Raw genomic sequence first — 20,880 nt, 5'->3', positions numbered from 1 at the left:
TATTGGAAATCTTATTTTTTTTTCCCACAGCCACTGAACTATGAGAAAAAGAAGTCATATACCCTCAACATAGAAGGAGCCAATACACATCTTGATTTTCGCTTTTCTCACTTGGGTCCTTTTAAAGATGCTACCATGCTGAAGATCATTGTTGGGGATGTAGATGAACCACCACTATTTTCCATGCCTTCCTATGTCATGGAAGTCTATGAAAATGCCAAGATTGGGACTGTTGTTGGCACAGTTTTGGCACAAGATCCCGACAGTGCTAACAGCTTAGTAAGGTATGGTATACTTCCACCTTTTAGACATATACAGATTTTATTGACTCTCACAGTAATTTAAAATGAATTAAATAATATTTAAAATATTTATTTTCTATGTTATTTTCCTTTTTTGCATATATACCATTGTATTCTTTTTTTTTAACAACTTTATTGGAGTATGATTGCTTTACAATGGTGTGTTTGTTTCTGCTGTATAAAAAAGTGAATTGGTTATATGCATATGTATATCCCCATATCCCCTCCCTCTTGCATCTCCCTCCTACCCACCTTATCCCACCCCTCTAGATGGTTTCAAAGCACCCAGCTGATCTCCCTGTGCTATGCAACTGCTTCTCACTAGCTATTTATTTTACATTTGGTAGTGTATATATGTCACTGCCACTCTCTCACTTCATCTGAGCTTACCCTTCCCCCTCCCCATGCCATCAAGTCCATTCTCTACATCTGCATCTTTATTCCTGTCCTGCCCCTAGGTTCATCAGAACCTTTTTTTTTTTTTAGATTCCATATATATGTGTTAGCATACAGTAATTATTTTACTCTTTCTGACTTACTTCTCTCTGTATGACAGACTACAGGTCCATCCACCTCACTACAAATAACTCAGTTTTGTTTATATTTATGGCTGAGTAATATTCCATTGTATATATGTGCCACATCTTCTTTATCCATTCATCTGTCCATGGACACTTAGGGTGCTTCCATGTCCTGGCTATTGTAAATAGAGCTGCAATGAACATTGTGGTACATGACTCTTTTTGAATTATGGTTTTCTCAGGGTATATGCCCAGTAGTGGGATTGCGGGCTCATAAGGTAGTTCTATTTTTAGTTTTTTAAGGAACCTCCATACTGTTCTCCACAATGGTTGTATCAATTTACATTCCCACCAACAGTTCAAGAGGGGTCCCTTTTCTCCACATCCTCTCCAGCATTTATTGTTTCTAGATATTTTGATGATGGCCATTCTGACTGGTGTGAGGTGATACCTCATTGTAGTTTTGATTTGCATTTCTCTAATAATTAGTGGTGTTGGGCATCTTTTCATGTGTTTTTTGGCAATTTGTATATCTTCTTTGGAGAAATGTCTATTTAGGTCTTCTGCTCATTTTTGGATTGGGTTGTTTGTTGTTTTGATATTGAGCTGCATGAGCTGCTTGCATATTTTGAGATTAATCCTTTGTCACTTACTTCATTTGCAAATATTTTCTCCCATTCTGAGGGTTGTCTTTTCATCTTGTTTATGGTTTCCTTTGCTGTGCAAAAGCTTTTGTTTCATTAGGTCCCAACTGTATATTTTTGTTTTTATTACCATTTCTCTAGGAGGTGGGTCAAAATGGATCTTGCTGTGATTTATAACATAGAGTGTTCTGCCTATGTTTTCCTGTAAGTGCTTTTTATTGTCTGACCTTACATTTAGGTCTTTAATCCATTTTGAGTTTATTTTTGTGTATGGTGTTATGGAGTGTTCTAATTTCTGTCTTTTACATGTAGCTGTCCAGTTCTCCCAGCACCACTTATTGAAGAGGCTGTCTTTTCTCCCTTGTATACTCTTGCCTCCTTTATCAAAGATAAGGTGACCATATGTGCTTTGGTTTATGTCTCGGCTTTCTATCCTGTTCTATTGATCTATATTTCTGTTTTTGTGCAAGTGCCATACTGTCTTGATTACTGTAGCTTTGTAGTATAGTCTGAAGACAGGGAGCCTGATTCCTCCAGCTCTGTTTTTCTTTCTCAAGATTGCTTTGGCTATTCGGGGTCTTTTGTGTTTCCATACAAACTATGAAATATTTCATTCTAGTTCTGTAAAAAATGCCATTGGTAGTTTGATAGGCATTGCATTGAATCTGTAGATTGCTTTGGGTAGTATAGTCATTTTCAAAATGTTGATTCTTCCACTCCAAGAACATGGCATATCTCTCCATCTGTTTGTATCATCTTTAATTTCTTTCATCAGTATCTTATAGTTTTCTGCCTACAGGTTTCTGTCTCCCTAGGTAGGTTTATTCCTAGGTATTTTATTCTTTTTGTTGCAATGGTAAATGGGAGTGTTTCCTTAATTTCTCTTTCAGATTTTTCATCATTAGTGTATAGGAATGCCAGAGATTTCAATGCATTAATTTTGGATCCTGCTACTTTACCAAATTCATTGATTAGCTGTAGTAGTTTTCTGGTAGCATCTTTAGGATTCTCTATGTATCATATCATGTCATTTTCAAACAGTGTCAGTTTTACTTCTTCTTTTACAATTTGGTTTCCTTTAATTTCTTTTTCCTCTCTGATTGCTGTGGCTATAACTTCCAAAGCTATGTTGAATAATAGTGGTGAGAGTAGGCAACCTTGTCTTGTTTCTGATCTTAGAGGAAATGGTTTCAGTTTTTCACCATGGAGAACAATGTTGGCTGTGGGTTTGTCATATATGGCCTTTATTATGTTGAGGTAGATTCCCTCTATGCCTACTTTCTGGAGTGCTTTAATCATAAATGGGTATTGAATTTTGTCAAAAGTTTTTTCTTCATCTATTGAGATTATCCTATGGTTTTAATCCTTCAGTTTATTAATATAGTGTATCACATTAATTGACTTGCATATATTGGAGTATCCTTACATTCCTGGGGTAAACCCCACTTGATTGTGGTGTATGATCCTTCTAATGTGCTGTTGGATTCTGTTTGCCAGTATTTTGTTGAGGATTTTTGCATCTATATTCATCAGAAATACTGACCTGTAGTTTTCTTTTTTTGTAACATCTTTGTCTGGTTTTGGTGTCAGGGTGATGTTGCCTTGTAGAATGAGTTTGGGAGTGTTCCTCCCTCTGCTATATTTTGGAAGAGTTTGAGAGAGATAGGTGTTAGCTCTTCTCTAAGTGTTTAATAAAATTCACCTGTGAAGTCAGCTGTTCCCAGGCTTTTGTTTGTTGGAAGGTTTTTAATCACAATTTCAATTTCAGTGCTTGTGGTCAGTCTGTTTATATTTTCTATTTCTTCCTAGTTCAGTCTCAGAAGGTTGTGTTTTTCTAAGAATTTGTCCATTTCTTTCAGGTTGTCCATTTTATTGACATATAGTTGCTTGTAGTAATCTCTCATGATCCTTTGTATTTCTGCAGTGTCAGGTGTTACTTCTCCTTTTTCATTTCTAATTCTGTTGATTTGAGTCTTCTCCCTTTTTTTTCTTAATGAGTCTGGCTAATGGTTTATCAATTTTGTTTTTCTTTTCAAATAACCATCCTTTATTTTATTGATCTTTGCTATTGTTTCCTTTATTTCATTTTCATTTATTTCTGATCTGATCTTTATGATTTCTTTCCTCTGCTAACTTTGGGGTTTTTTTTGTTCTTCTTCCCCTAAATGCTTTAGGTGTAAGTTTAGGTGGTTTGTGTGAGATTTTTCTTGTTTCTTGAGATAGGATTGTATTGCTATAAACTTCCCTCTTAGGACTGCTTTTGCTGAATTGCATAGGTTTTGGGTCATCGTGTTTTCATTGTTTCTAGGTATGTTTTTATTTTCTCATTGATTTCTTCAGTGATCTATTGGTTATTTAGTAATGTATTGTTTAGCCTCCATGTCTTTGTATTTTTTACAGTTTTTTTTTTTTTTTCCTGTATCTGATATTTAGTCTCATAGTGTTGTGGTCAGAAATGATACTTGATAAGACTTCAATTTTCTTAAATTTACTAAGGCTTGATTTGTGGCCCAAGATATGATCTATCCTGGAGAATGTTCTATGAGCACTTGAGAAGAAAGTGTATTCAGTTGTTTCTGGATGGAATGTCTTATAAATAGCAGTTAAGTCCATCTTTTTTAATGTATCATTTAAAGCTTTTGTTTCCTTATTTATTTTCATTTTGGCTGATATGTCCATTGGTTAAAGTGGGATGTTAAAGTCCCCTACTGTTATTGTGCTAATGTTAATTTTCTCTTTTATGGCTGTTAGCATTTGCCATATGTATTGAGGTGCTCCTATGTTTGGTACATAAATATTTACAATTGTTATATCTTCTTTTTACATTGATCCCTTGATCATTATGTAGTGACATTCTTTGTCTCTTATAATAGTCTTTATTTTAAAGTCTATTTTGTCTGATATGAGAATTGCTACTCCAGCTTTTTGTTGATTTCCATTTGCATGCAGTATCTTTTTTCATCCCCTCATTTTCAGTTTGTGTGGGTCTCTAGGTCTGAAGTGGGTCTGTTGTAGATAGCATATATTCAAGTCTTGTTTTTGTATCCATTCAGCCAGTCTATGTCTTTTGGTTGGAGTATTTAGTCCATTTATAATTAAAATTATTATCAAGATATATGTTCCTATTGCCATTTTCTTAATTGTTTTGGATTTGGTATTGTAGTTCTTTTCCTGCTCTTGTGTTTCCTGCCTAGAGAAGTTCCTTTAGCATTTGTTGTGAAGCTCGTTTGGTGGTGCAGAATTCTCTTAACTTTTGTTTATCTAAAAGTTTTAATTTCTCTATCAAATCTGAATGAGATCCTTTCTCGGTATATTAATCTTGGTTTAGGTTTTTCCCTTTCATCACTTTAAATATATCCTGCCACTCCCTTCTGGCTTGCAGAATTACTGCTGAAATATCAGCTATTAACCTTCTGGGGATTCCCGTGTACGTTATTTGTTGCTTTTCCCATTGCTGCTTTTAATATTTTTTCTTTGTATTTACTTTTTGATTCTTTGATTAATGTGGGTCTCAGTATATTTCTCTTTGGGTTTATCCTGTATTGTACTCTCTGTGCTTCTTGGACTTGATTAACCATTTATTTTCCCATGTTAGGAAAGTTTTCCACTATAATCTCTTCAAATATTTTCTCAAACTCTTTATTTTTCTCTTCTTCTTCTTGGACCCCTATAATTTGCATGTTGGTGTGTTTAATGTTGTCCCGGAGGTCTCTGTGACTGTCCTCAATTCTTTTCATTCTTTTTTCTTTATTCTGCTCCCTGGCAGTTATTTCCACCATTTTATCTTCCAGTTCACTTATCTGTTCTTCTGCCTCAGTTATTCTGATATTGATTCCTTCTAGAGTATTTTAAATTTCAATAATTGTGTCTTTCATCACTTTGTTTCCTCTTTAGTTATTCTAGATGCTTGTTAAATATTTCTTGTATTTTCTCCATTCTGTTTCTGAGATTTTGGATCATCTTTACTATCATTACTCTTAATGCTTTTTCAGGTAGCTTGCCTATTTTGTCTTCATTTATTTGGTCTTTTAGGTTTTTACCTTTTTCCTTTGTCTGTAACTTTTTTTTTTTAATGGGTGGTGCTGTATTCCTGTCTTACTGGTTGTTTGGCCTGAGACGTCCAGCACTGGAGTTTGCAGGCAGTTCGATAGAGCCGGGTCTTTGTGCTGAGATGAGGTCCTCTGGGAGGCCTCACTCCAATTATTATTCCCTGGAGTCTGAGGTTCTCTCTTAGTCCAATGGTTTGGACTCATACCTCCCACCACAGGAGCTCAGGCTAGACCTCCACCCTGGGAACCAATATTTTGCAAGCTCCCATTCCCTAGTTTTATCTCTTGGCTCCCATCTAGTCACTTCACATTTTTGGCATCTTTATTCAGAAAGACTCTTATCCTGGAGCCACAGAGACAAGCTGTCACAGCTACACATCCCATCCATGTTATTTTCTATTAATATAATTCAACTATAATCTTAGCTGATTATTTAACTGAATAAATAACAGATGGGTTTCTGTCAAATTTAGCATACATGTAGCTATCTCCATGAATATATTGGTGACCACACAGATGAGTTTTTTCCATTTGACTTAATAGATGGGAGCATAACTGAATGGAAACATTTAGAGAGAAATATTTAATCACAAAGTAGAGAATGTTTGGTATCTTATCAATAGGAAGTATAAATACACACACACAAAAATGAGGGTTTGGGAATAAACATTCAGCTCTGACTCCTTGTTCTGCCACCATGGCTATAAGCCTTTAGGAAATTACTTTTCCTTATTCGTGAAAGAACACCACAGATATCTATCTCTCAGAGTTACTGCGAGATTGTTTCAAACTATGTGCTTTAAGTGCTAAGCAGAGTGGCCTCCACCTAATAGTCATTCAATTAATTCTAACTTGTTCAAGGCAAGTTAGAGACTCACTTCTGAAGACAGGAAGAACAATGTGGGAATTCTGGTGACTTGATTTACTAACTGTGTCATCTTATACAGTCATTCAACCTTGCTGAGTTTTGATATCAAATATATGAACAAGGAATAATAATGTTGCATACATATATTGAGGGAATTAAATTAGGTTGACAGAAAGTACTTAGCATAGTCAGTACGTGCTCACTGACTAATAAGAAGGGTGTTTGGTGTTTTTTTGTCTCAATTATGACAAAATCAAAGAATTGCATAATGTATAAAACTCTTTACTTACCCTGTATTTATACCCTCAGATAATTCTAAGGCTCTAGATAGTCTGAACCCTGAAACAAATCTGTCTACTTTTTCTCAAGTTGGTCTTCTCACTTTCTTTAGTTCTCATCCATTTTAACAAAAGCTAATATGATAAGTATTCTCCTTGATATCTATGTAATGTTTTGTAAAGTGTTTCCATTTCCTTTTATATAAGCATGATTGTTCTTAAGTTTTTAAATAATGGCCACAGCACTCATGCCTGGAGAGAAACAATTTTCCAAGCACAGAGGTATGTATTAAACAATTCTGCTTCAACTGTGAATGCCGTAACATTACCTTGTTAGTTGAGAACCCTTCTTTCACACTGAGAGAAAGAGCTGGACATGCTTGAAGCAGGATAGACAAAGTATACGATATAATAGGCATAAACCCAGTTGTGAAAATTGATCTTTAATTAAGCGATGCAAGCAGAAGTTGATATGCTTATTTGTCCAAGCACAGGAAAGACCACGATGCTTCATCATTCCATAGAATGCCATATTTTAATAGCATTTTTGACACTTAATAAGGAAAATGTGTCTACATTGAAAGTTAACATTATAAAGATATTTATAAATGTAGCCATTTACCAAAAGGAGCCAACAGCTTTTGATAGTAAAAATATTTCCTGCTGTGAGTTTGATGTGGAAATATTTGATAAACATTGATAAGACTTTTTTTTTTAAACTAAAACTTGATATTAATGATGCATTCTATATTTTTAATTAAAGGAGGTGGGAGGTACATTGATTTTTAAAAGTGATATTTAAAGCACCTTTTATATGCAAAGATTATGATATTCCTCAGGATAAAGAAATTAAACAAATGCACACACACAGAGCAGCTTGAAGTCCAGTAGAGAGAAAAAATTTACATCCTTTCATAAGGGTGATAAAAGTCTGATACATATGTAGGGAATAAGTATGCCTGGCATCTTCCGGAGGGAATGAGTTGAGGAAGATTGAATTGAAGCTCAAAACCCAGGTTAAGATTAGACAGGTGAAGAATAGAGAACATAACTGCAGTTTGTTGTGTACACAAGGAGCTTAGGTTACCTGTGCGGGAATAGCAAATAATGAGGTTGTAAAAAGATGCTTTAGAGAGATAATGAAAAGGCTTTGCACTTTGTGCTTGGAAAAGGCTTTCCAAGGTGACATCTTAGAAATTTATCGTGACAGCAGTGTCAGTGGGGGGAAAAGATAAACCAGAGATGCATGAGTGAGTTTAATAAGAAACAGTGACAGGAAGATTTGCATTTCAAAATAAATAATAATGAAATTTCAGAATGCTGTAAAGGGTGGAATATATGTTCCTAAAAGGTAGGCCAAAGGAGGAAAAATTGAGGTCAGGGACAAACTTGTTTCAATGTTGCTCTATATATCCCAACATACCAAAAAAAAACAAAAAACAAAAAACTATTCCACATAAAACAGTGGTCACCCAAGGGCAAATTCCCCCCTACCGGGAGACATTTGACAATGTCTGAAGACATGTTTGGCTGTCAGAACTCCGTGTGGAATGTTACCATCATTTGTAGGTAGAGGTCAGGGGTGGTTCTGAACATCCTAAAACTCACAAGTGAGTCCCCACAACAGAGAATTATCTGGTCTGGAATATCAGGGTTTGAAAAACCCTCACCCAGAGTACACCAAACTGGGTAGTACTTTGGTAAAATGGGGGTGCTAATTATACTCATGGAAAGAAATTTTGAAAATATATTTTTGGGAAATGCATACTAGCATGTATGTTTCACATATATGTGTATTCATGTGAATATTTCAACATACGTTTCATTTAGTAAAAAACTACAAAAAACAAATTATATATAATGGCTCCATTATATTGTTAATTGCTTCAGTAATTGCTGTATATCACTGGGAGCATTTAATTGAACACCAGCTATGTTACACACATTCGCCCAGTTGTTGCTATGCAAAGGTGACAGATATATTGTCTTTAAATGCAAATATTGAGAAGCACAAATCCATTAGCATATACATTATTCTTTCTGCTTTGTTTCGGTTAGACAACTAAAATGAATCCTTCCAAAGCTGCCTTAAAATAATCAGACTCCATAGCTGGTGTTTGAGGGCATAACTTATATAATATTTGTTCTTGATTTTAACAAAAGTGTGTCATTTACATGGGCCTCTAGGTGCAAACAGTGAATAAAGCAGAAAACATTAACAAATACAAAAGTAATCCTCATACTTCCACCTTTCCCAGGGACCAAATGTTTGTACTAATTAAGGAGATGCACATTGAGAGATGTACCTTGCTATGTGCCCTGAAATGCAATTAACTCCCAGTCAGTAGAATTGATAATGAAAGGGAGTTTGAGTCTCACAGGTATTTGTGAAAAGCTTCCTGACTTGTCTTTTGTATTCCCATTTTCTAAACTATTAGTAAGATTCTTCAGATTTCTAAGAGCATATCATGTCTAGCTTTTGTCTTTTTTAACTCAAAACAAGGATATGCAATTTACAGCAATATCATCATCAACTTTCTTAAAAATAAAATCAGAACCAGGCTATTTAACAGTAGTGAAGAAACCTTGATTTAAACTGGCTGTGCTCACTTGCTGGCATACTGGAAATAGAATTCAGGAATTTCCTGAGTAGCTACTGACAGATGAGCAGTCCTATGATGGACACAAGAAGCAGGGGAGTTTTCTGAAAATGTGACCCTGTATCATGTGGCTACTAAAAACAGTGACCATTTGCTGCTTGCTATCTGTGGGCCAGGGGTTTGTAACAGCATGCCCCAAACCCTTGTAACAACCCTAATGACTCTGCAATATTAGTCCCATTTTATAGATGAAGAAACTGAGGTACAAACAGGTAATTTGGCCAAATTCACATAATGATAAAGTGGCAGATCCAGAATTTAAACCCAGTTTTGTTTTACTACAAAAACCCTGTTTATTTAAAGCCCCCAAATCTGCCTCTTGTATATTTCAACTAATAATAATAATAAAATGCATTTACAGAAGTCTGATATCACAAAGTAGGAAGTGAATGTTTCCCATGTTCAGATGTGTTTCATACTCTGGGAAAAAAAGATGCTGAAGAGAATTCCATTTTTAACTCTAGGATCTCGCGAAAAAAAACCTGTTCTTTATTTTAGAGTTTCTCCATATCGTAAAGTCAAATACTTATGCCACTTGATTTAGTGCAACATAAAGAAATTATTGAAGCCCACAATTAATAATTCTCGTAGGATGAAGAGCCTTAGTATGAATTTATATGAGTAAGTATATCCTCCCATCTTTGCTTCTTTTCTACTCTGATTTATAATCTGAATTTATCTATACATTTATTTATTGGTAAAAATTTTAGTATTTTCTTTGTATAGAAACTTTAAAGCCATCAGAAAGAAATATTAAAAATCTTGCATAACTTTTTCAAATGCTTACCTTGACATTATTTAGGAAACTATAGCCAATATATACGCTAACATAAGAAATAAAATTGTGATCAGGTTTGGAAATATTTGCTAAATTAAAAAAATATCTTTCTAAAATATCTTTAAAAAAAAAAGAATAGTTGCAGAGAATTAGAAGTCATTACTCATCTTGTTTTGAGTTTAATTGTAGCCTCAGAGAATAAATGATTCCAATATATTCATGGAATCCTTATTAGTGTGTTGTTTTCTTACACATTTCTGAAATTTTCGCACAGCTCATGATGAGATGGCAGTTAGGAATACCTCATTAATTTAGAATGTTATAACAGCAAAAAATAGATATTTCAAAATAATGACAAGGTCATATAGCAAACTTGAAAAAGAAAGTAAAAATTTTTGATTAAGAAAGTTTGCATACAGGATTCAAACTTCTGAAAAGAAAGACAAGAATACTCAGAAAATGTGTTTCAAAATATATTCATATTAAACTGAGTTTTTATTCTGTTGACCAAATTGATTTATAAAAGTTTAGCTTAGTGAAAGTCAAGAATATCTTAATTGGACCTTTAATAGAAAGCTTTAATATACCCTCATCAAAACTGTCATAGTTTTCTGATACAAAGGAGATAATTCATTAAGGACATTTCATGCAAACTGAGTTCAGCTAGAAAGCAGGCTTGCATTTAAAATCGGAAGTCTGTCTTTGACTTGTGTTTTGTCATTTATCACATTGCAGATAACGAAGTTAGCACATTTAGATTGACCAGTATTTTACTGTTTGTAAACAGTACTGTTTACTGTTAAACATCATGTGACTATGGCATTTGAGAATGTGAAGGGACCTAAAGATGACTGAGACAATCCTGTTCTTACAGAGATGAATATATCATAGACTAAGATGCCTGAGTGACTGGCTTCCAATCACACAGCTAACTAACCATAGAGACTGAATAGAATGTGGTCACTTTTACCATTCTTCAATAAAGATACAGAAGACCCCTGAACATTTTTTCCATTTGGGGCTCAAATTTACATAATAGCCTAGTATGTGACGGTAACCACCCCAAATCAGAGTCCTGACACCAGAAGGAGAACCTATTTTCCAGGTGTTCATGTGTAACTCATTTAGCCCTGGAATGAATGCCTAAATCCAGGCTTAGTGATGTCTGTTAGTCTACTGACTGGAGACTAAAACATCCAAATAGCTTTCATGTAAATTTTTCAAATAAAATTTTTAAAATGCTTAAAATGGTTCAATAGCATTTCCAGAACTCAATATTATTGGAATTTTTAAAATCTTAGGTACTTAGAGGCATAAATAACAGACAGAAACATATTTTCTTGTGTAGAGATTTTACTTCTTTAGGTACTTTTGTTTCTTTGGATCAAGATTTTGGTTTAGGAAGTTAAAAAGCTTTCCAAAATATCTATGTACTCTGAGTGCTGCCCATTTTATTAAGCACAATACACTATCAAGTGACAAATGATCCCTATGTTCTAATTTTTTAGAAAGATTATTTTCTGGATGCATGACTTGTGGAATAAATTGCATCCCCACAGTGAGCTAAGGGAATCTTAAAATTTTTTAATGAATCTGAGCTATACTGAAGATGTGTGACTTTTTGTTAAAATAAAGATGAGGCTAAACTGCTGTAATATCCCAAAGGGTGTATATTGATTAAACTTTATCCCATCTATTGATCATAGTCAGTAAAACTTACAAAAACAGCTGTTTGGGAGGCAAAATCTCAAATATATTTGCTTAACCACTCACATTCTGTATGTACAAGTATCAAAAGTGTGACAACTGAAAGACATCTTCTACACTTTTAGCCAACTGATGTTTCTCAAAGTAAATCACTACAAAAATAGATTTCCATTACATAAGTTTTAAATTAATTTTTATGGTGAAATGGACAGACTATAATGAAAATAATAAGTGCCTTTGAGGACTGCAGTTTTGTTATCGAAGTGAAAAATAACTTTTCTAATGTACTTTAACATGACTAATAATTATCTTGAATCTATGCCTATATAATCAAAGGGAAATTGAGTGTCAAATGATGAACTGGGTAATTTGTTTAAAGTAGCTTGTGTTGAAGAAAATACTTGAATAAAGGTAATCGTTACTGAGATTGACTGCTTATTATGATCACAACTTTTTTGCCTATTTGTTTGCCCACAAATTCTAATTTTAACAATAAATTTTCATTTTATTTCAATGTAATGCGTTTTCTTTTCACTTTGCCCATTGCACTAAAACATATTTACTAGAAATATGAAATGGTGCATATATTGAATGACAGAATAGAGAGTAGTTGTAGGAATAAAAATTGTAACCCATGTTTATAAACTATAGTGGCAACTTTGCAAGATCTCCTGTGTTAAAAGGACCCATTTCTCTGCCAGCATGAAATTAGTCAGGGTTTGAATATGGAATTGTCAAATTAGAGGGCTCTAAAGGACTAGTGGACAAATCTGAGCTGGCACAAGCTTAATTGCACTTCCTCTGGTCTATAGCCAGGAGATTATCAATCCCCCATAGGTAACATCTTACTGATCATTGATTATACAATTTCTTAAGGAGCATTTAGTATATTGGTTTGGCCAAAAAGTTTGTTCAGATGTTTCCCTTCAGAAAAACCCAAGCGAACTTTTTGGCCGACCCAATGGATATTATCTTGACACCTACTTCATGGAGGATGCAGTGAGATTATAGTGGTGGTCGTGTTATAATGTGCTGTAATCATGGTATTAGAGTAGCCCTTGAATCTGCCTCGATATTTCCACCCTCACAGTAACCCTTTTGGTCATTTATGCTGTAGATTCGTCTAAAGCATCAGCTAGATGTACTATGGGGTGGCTCTTTTTCTTAGATTCTACATGAGGTCTAAAAAAATGGGCGTTAAAAATGATAATTGTATTACAACTTAAAATTAGTTTGAGAACTATAAGTTAAATGAAATACTGCAAAAAGTGTACATTTATTTGTCCTTTTTGCAATGTTTAGATATCTCTCAATGAAAGGAAAACACGAACTAAGTACACACTGTAAAAAAAAAAGTTTATTTCCTGAGTTATTGTAACAAATTTCAAACACAATATTAAGAATATGTATAAAGGATAACGTTAGGAATCTATAAAATCGTAATCTCTATATGAAAACATACTGCTCTTGAGAAGTAAAGCATAATGATTTATTGGCCTGATTATTTCCACCAAAATATTTACAAAAGAAGTAAAGGCTACAATGAAATGCCTTACTTAGTTTTACATTAGGTACTAACAGGTTCTTCTTTATATTTGTTGAATGCCTGGTTAGTTTATTCATTTGCTTATGAGGCAAAGTCATACACCTATGCTATTCAGGTGGAAGAAAAAGAACTTTATTCTCATAAACTTTCCAAATGAAAGTTGACTCATGTGCATGGAGAAGGAAATTAAAAATAATTTAGTTTTCTGACAGATTTCTTTTTTTTTAGAAATGGACAGCAGTTCATGCTATTTGTATGGAGACTCTTGTTCATTCAGTAGTAACCCTTATTCAGATCCCACTGTGTTCACATACTTTGCCAGAAAGAAAAAGACAAACCAACAAATAAATGAAAAAAAACAAAAAAGCATTTACTATTTTTGAAGTGTCTCAACAAAATAGAACCAAGTTTTCCAAGAAAGGAAAAAAAGAGAAAACTATCCTAAGAGACATTAAGACAAATAACATTTATCTACTGAAGCATATCACTTGATACTCAAACATAAAATATTTTCATATATTACCTCACTTTATTGTCAAAATAAAATTATGATGTAGGTGGTATCTCCATTATGCTAACAAAGAAAGCTCAGAGAGGTCATAGGGCTAATAAGTGGTTTTATCTGTGATGAACATCACGTTTACTTGGTTTCCAAGACTGTGTTTACTCTCTTATTATTGATCCATGCCATTTTCACAGTATGGTGGATCTATTTTAGAAACAAATTTCCATAGAATTCATCTTTAAGTAGTGAATGAATCAAGTCCAAGATCTACAGTTTATTATACACTGAGGAAAATAATGTAGAAGATGTTTTTCAGTGGCCTGAAGAGGTTATTACCTCTATGATATCTGAAAATTGGGAAATTTGTTTTGGGTAAACCCTCCTTGGCATTCTTTTCGTCTATTAATCTGCAAAAAACAACCTATACAGAAGTGCACTGTAGGTTGAATTTTTCCCCACCAACCACCTCTAATTTCTCTCTCAAGCATTCTCTCGTTGGTTTAGTCGATGATATGATTGAATCAAATTCATTCCATATCAAAGAATATTTTATTTTAAAGTAATTTCTTCTACTCTAGTGTAACACTGTGTAGGGGTAGTAATGTTGACTGGGGCATTAATGTCGGAGTGAAGGAGGGAACTTCTGTCTGTATCCTACCTACAATCTCAACATGAAACCTCTCTCTTTCTTCCTCTCTTACTAGTCTAATATCAAAATAATAGTGGTCTGAAAAATATCACCACACTTCACAAACAATAGCTAAGATATCTGTCTCTCTCTCATCTGAGATTACTAAATTTTATACTTTCTAGATAATCTCTAATACACATCTCTCCTGTTACTTATCCTTCAAGACTGATCACACCCATGTTTTCCCTGAAGACTTTAATTGCTTAGAGTTTTACTCTGACCTCTGATTTTAAATTCTCTGAGCATCAATCAGTATTACCTTGCAAACACTTCCTTTTTCTTTTTTGCCTACTTGTTTCCCTAAGTAAGTCATGTCTAAATAATGCTCAGGTCTTTCTATTTCCTCTCTTTTAAATATTTCTTTTTATTGTACTCCTTCAAATGAATATTTTTCTTGTACTTGTACTCCTTCAAATGAATATCCTTTGAATGAATGGGTAAAGCTTCAAATATTATCTACTTTAAAAAAGATCTTATAAATATTTCTTAATTTTTTAAACTTGTTTTAGGGACAAGTGTTTGTTTTGTTTCTTAATGTGCTTGCATTTATTTATTTATTTATTTTTGGTCATGCTCTGCAGCATGTGGGATCTTAGTTCCCTGACCAGGGATCAAACCTGCACCCCCTGCAGTGGAAGTGTGGTATCCTAACCACTGGACCACCAGGGAATTCCCAGTATTTCTTAGTTGACTGTATTAATTTTTAATCTTTTGCACTAACTAGCTCTTTGATGTTGAATAAAATTCTCCATCACCCTGTGCATTGGTTTTCTCCTCTATAAAAAATGTGTCTATTAATAGTACCTATCTCATCCAGTTGTTCTGGGTATGTAGTAAACTAATGTTTAGAACACATTTAAAGCACATTATAGTATATTGTAAGGGATCCATAAATGTTAGCCTTTATTATCTCATATCAGTTTGCTTTTTTAAATAACTTATAAATGTGTATAAATGTTTCCTCCCATTCTCAAATATCATCTCTATATAGTCTTATGTTAAGGGGGAAAGTAGAATTTGAAGAATATCTTTTAACATTTTATCTGGTTATATACACTATAGCCTCAATTTACGCTGGTTCATTTTTGACAGCTATGATCTAAGATATTAAAAATAAAATCTCAAAACTCTAATTCCTTAGGCTTCATAATCAATCCCGAGTTAGAACGTATATCACCTAGGCAAATGGTTACTTTATTTTATACTTGCTGGATATATCTAAAAATGTCAAATTAACATTTGCAAAAAACTTTTATATATATATATATATATATATATATATATATATATATATAAGTTCATGAAGTATTAAGATGTTGTGTTTACTTTTTGAAGGTTAGTGAAGGAAATAAATGTATTTTATTACAAAAATATTTTGAAAAGTTACCTACTGAGAATATTTTATCTATTTCTTTTGATAAACAGTTTTATGGACCCATGTAACTTCTTAATTTTAAATAATTTGCATTGAATCATTGTACATATAACACCCGCCCCCCCCCGCCCCAAATAGTTTTGAATAGTTTCTTTCACATTTCTGTTTTCCCTTTTTCTGTGTTATTATTACTATGGCTAGGCAGAAATCCAAGGGTACTTAAGCAGAACTATTTAGATCTACTTGAGTCCAAATTCAATTGCAATTCCATGAATAAGACTTTTTGGCTCAAAGCATTGCCCTAATATCTAGCACTTATGTTGCAGATTTCCCAAGAGAGTTAGGTCACATAGAAAACTAAGAAGTAAATAACTTGAGTCTGAGGACACATGCCTTACATTATGCCTACCATTTAAACATAGGTTATATATTTTTCAAATTCAAATAAAAAATATATGTATTCTAAAAGTATTTAACCACAAGTACTAGCACTTAATGTTAGAAATCTCTGTGTGAAGTGCCTAAGAGAGAGGGGATTGTTCTGATAAAGAGGCTGTACATTTTCAAAGTCTTAATTTAGCTTATAAACAGAAGAAATCCCAGTTTCTTCCAGACTGACAGCTGTGAAGTGATCAGATTTCTAAAATGGGGCATGTTCTTCTATATTACACAGGGTTGCATTGATAACAATGTAATCTGAGCTTTGCTGATAGTTGCTGCAGGAAACATTGATGTTGAATAATATTTTTTAAATTTTAGGTCCAACTTTAAAAAACAAGAACCATTATTCTTAAACTACCCAAAAATGGAAAGTGTCTTGAAGACAGGTTACTTTAGATGATATAATAACCAGACTGCCAACTGATTACATTTTAAAGGATGTTATTCCTTGAGTGTGACAAGATTTCTCACATCTCCTTAGCAATTCAGACTTCAGCGGTGTCAGGCCCCAGGGGAAGGATATTATGAGAGGGGTTTTTTGTGATATAAACTCAAGTCAAAGAAAGTAGATCATCTTTAGGACTCTCTATGTATAGTATCATGTCATCTGCAAACAGTGACAGCTTTACTTCTTTTCCGATTTGGATTCCTTTTATTTCTTTTTGTTGTGGCTAAAACTTCCAAAACTATGTTGAATAAGAGTGGTGAAAGTGGGCAACCTTGTCTTGTTCCTGATCTTAGTGGAAATTCTTTCAGCTTTTCACCATTGAGGACAATGTTGGCTACGGGTTTGTCATATATGACCTTTATTATGTTGAGGAAAGTTCCCTCTATGCCTACTTTCTGCAGGGTTTTTATCATAAATGGGTGTTGAATTTTGTCGGAAGCTTTTTCTTCATCTATTGAGATGATCATATGTTTTTTCTCCTTCAATATGTTAATATGGTGTATCACATTGATTGATTTGCATATATTGAAGAATCCTTGCATTCCTGGAATAAACCCCACTTGATCATGGTGTATGATCCATTTAATGTGCTGTTGGATTCTGTTTGCTAGTATTTCGTTGAGAATTTTTGCATCTATGTTCATCAGTAATATTGGCCTATAGTTTTCTTTCTTTGTGACATCTTTGTCTAGTTTTAGTATCAGGGTGATGTTGGCCTCGTAGAATGAGTTTGGGAGCGTTCCTCTCTCTGCTATTTTTTGGAAGAGTTTGAGAAGTATAGGTGTTAGCTCTTCTCTAAATGTTTGATAGAACTCGCCTGTGAAGCCATCTGGTCCTGGGCTTTTGTTTATCGGAAGATTTTTAATAATCGTTTCAATTTCAGTTATTGTGATTGGTCTGTTGATATTTTCTATTTCTTCCTGGTTCAGTTTCAGCAGGTTGTGCATTTCTAAGAATGTGTCTATTTCTTCCAGGTTGTCCATTTTATTGCCATAGAGTTGTTTGTAGTAATCTCTCATGATCTTTTGTATTTCTGCAGTGTCAGTTGTTACTTCTTTTTTATTTCTAATTTGATATGATACTATACACAGAGAATCCTAAAGATGCTACCAGAAAACTACTAGAGCTAATCAATGAATTTGGTAAAGTAGCAGGATACAAAATTAATGCACAGAAATATCTGGCATACCTATACACTAATGATGAAAAATCTGAAAGTGAAATTAAGAAAACACTCCCATTGGGCTTCCCTGGTGGCGCAGTGGTTGAGAGTCTGCCTGCAGATGCAGGGGACACAGGTTCATAGCCTGGTCCAGGAAGATCCCACATGCCGTGTAGTGGCTGGGCCCATGAGCCAAGGCCACTGACCCTGCACGTCTGGAGGCTGTGCTCTGCAACGGGAGAGGCCACAACAGTGATAGGCCCATGTACTGCAAAAAAAAAATAGAAAACACTCCCATTTACCACTGCATCATAAAGAATAAAATATCTAGGAATAAACCTACCTAAGGAGACAAAAGACCTGTATGCAGAAAATTATAAGACACTGATGAAAGAAATGAAAGATGATACAAATGGAAAGATATACCATGTTCTTGGATTGGAAGAATCAACATTGTGAAAATGACTCTACTACCCAAAGCAATCTACAGATTCAATGCAATCCCTATCAAACTACCACTGGCATTTTTCACAGAACTAGAACAAAAAATTTCACAATTTGTATGGAAACACAAAAGACCCTGAATAGCCAAAGCAATCTTGAGAACAAAAAATGGAGCTGGAGGAAGCAGGCTCCCTGACTTCAGACTATACTACAAAGCTACAGTAATCAAGACAGTATGGTACTGGCACAAAAACAGAAATATAGATCAGTGGAACAGGATAGAAAGCCCAGAGATAAACCCACGCACATATGGTCACCTTATCTTTGATGATAAAGGAGGCAAGAATATACAGTGGAGAAAAGACAGCCTCTTCAATAAGTGGTGCTGGGAAAACTGGACAGGTACATGTAAAAGTATGAGGTTAGAACCCTCCCTAGCACCATACACAAAAATAAGCTCAAAATGGATTAAAGACCTAAATATAAGGCCAGAAACTATCAAACTCTTGGAGGAAAACATAGGCAGAACACTCTATGACATAAATCACAGCAAGATCTTTTTTGACCCACCTCCTAGAGAAATGGAAATAAAAACAAAAATAAACAAATGGGACCTAGTGAAGCTTAAAAGCTTTTGCACAGCAAAGGAAACCATGAAAAAGACCAAAAGACAACCCTCAGAATGGGAGAAAATATTTGCAAATGAAGCAACTGTCAAAGGGTTAATCTCCAAAATTTACAAGCAGCTAATGCAGCTCAATAACAATGTTTTGACATTGTTATTGTCAATAAGACAATAACAATTCTTATAGCAATACTTATAACAATAAGAATGCTCAACATCATTAATCATTATAGTAATGTAAATCAAAAGTACAATGAGATATCATCTCACAACAGTCAGAATCACCATGATCAAAAAATCTAGAAATAATAAATCTGGAGAGGGTGTGGAGAAAAGGGGACACTCTTGCACTGCTCATGGGAATGTGAATTGGTAAAGCCACTATGGAGAACAGTATGGAAGTTCCTTAAAAAACTACAAATAGAACTACTATATGACCCACCAATCTCACTACTGAGCATATACCCTGAGAAAACCATAATTCAAAAAGAGTCATGTACCAAAATGTTCATTGCAGCTCTATTTACAATAGCCAGGAGATGGAAGCAACCTGTGTCCATCATCAGATGAATGGATAAAGAAGATGTGGCACATATATACTGTGGTATATTACTCAGCCATAAAAAGAAATGAAACTGAGTTATTTGTAGTGAAGTGGATGGACCTAGAGTCTGTCAAACAGAGTGAAGTAAGTCAGAACGAGAAAAACAAATACCATATACTAGCACATATATATGGAATTTAAGAAAAAAACCAAAAAAGGGTCATGAAGAACATAAGGGAAAGACGGGAATAAAGACACAGACCTACCAGAGAATGGACTTGAGGATATGGGGAGGGGGAAGGGTAAGCTGTGACAAAGTGAGAGAGTGGCATGGACATATATACAGTACCAAACTTAAAATAGATAGCTAGTGGGAAGCAGCCGCATAGCACAGGGAGATCAGCTCGGTGCTTTGTGACCACCTAGAGGGTGGGATAGGGAGTGTGGGAGGGAGGGAGATGGAAGAGGGAAGAGATATGAGAACATATGTATATGTATAACTGATTCACTTTGTTATAAAGCAGAAACTAACACACCATTGTAAAGCAATTATATTCCAATAAAGATGTTAAAAAAGAAAAAAAGAAAGTAAACCAGTTTCAGTGCACCATGGCCTAATGCTTTGGGAAAGCCCAATGGCATACCTCTTTACCACTATTCTGTAGTGTCTGGATCACGTGTCTCTTTGAATCAGATTTGCTTTGTACCCCTATCTTTTCTCATTTAAATTGATTTTGCATGTTGAATTTTCTTTAATTAACATATAATTATTATTAGAACAACCGGTACACAAAATAGCCAATTCCTTGTTTTGGTCACACAGTTTTAAGTGATGTCTTCTGTTTTTGTCAGGTGTTATTTTCACTAAATGAGCTCCTAGATTTCTTGGGATGCTCTATAACTTGGATCTCTGTGGTGCTATTAATATCTTCTGCTATGTTTGAGCATGTGTGTCCACAGGTTGTTATGAGGTTTATACCTGAGTGATATGTTCTAGGTACCCTGTTAACACCTTATGCCTATGCAAGACACAGGTTGTATTTCAGTTATGCTTATATTCTCTTCTAGAAAGTATGATGATGTTTGTAATATTTCCATCACCACAATCACCTGTCTTCTGAGATTTTCCTCATGTTGAAATGGAAGAAGTGTCTCTGTTACTTTTAGTGGAAATCCTTATATTTGTGCCCTGGAACACAGTCTGTTCACCTTCTCATGAATTTTCTCTTTATAGATACTCCCCCTCCCCTTTTTTTGGCTGCACCACATGGCATGTGGGATCTCAGTTCCCT

General features: G+C 34.4%; 1 protein-coding gene across 2 annotated transcripts in view; it reads left to right on the top strand.

Annotated features, from left to right (window-relative positions):
* The window catches only part of CDH18 (cadherin 18), a 330,861-nt gene that overhangs the window by 227,126 nt on the left and 82,855 nt on the right, over nt 1-20,880 (top strand). For both annotated transcript variants that reach the window (XM_065874393.1, XM_065874394.1), the window contains one exon: nt 31-284. In XM_065874393.1, the coding sequence (XP_065730465.1) occupies nt 31-284 (254 nt within the window). The remainder of the gene's footprint in view (nt 1-30; nt 285-20,880) is intronic.

The sequence above is a fragment of the Phocoena phocoena genome, chromosome 3 (genome assembly GCF_963924675.1).
Source record: "Phocoena phocoena chromosome 3, mPhoPho1.1, whole genome shotgun sequence".
In the NCBI taxonomy this organism is placed as follows: domain Eukaryota; kingdom Metazoa; phylum Chordata; class Mammalia; order Artiodactyla; family Phocoenidae; genus Phocoena; species Phocoena phocoena.
Note: the sequence above shows the minus strand (reverse complement) of the source record. Positions and strands in the feature narration are given on the sequence as shown.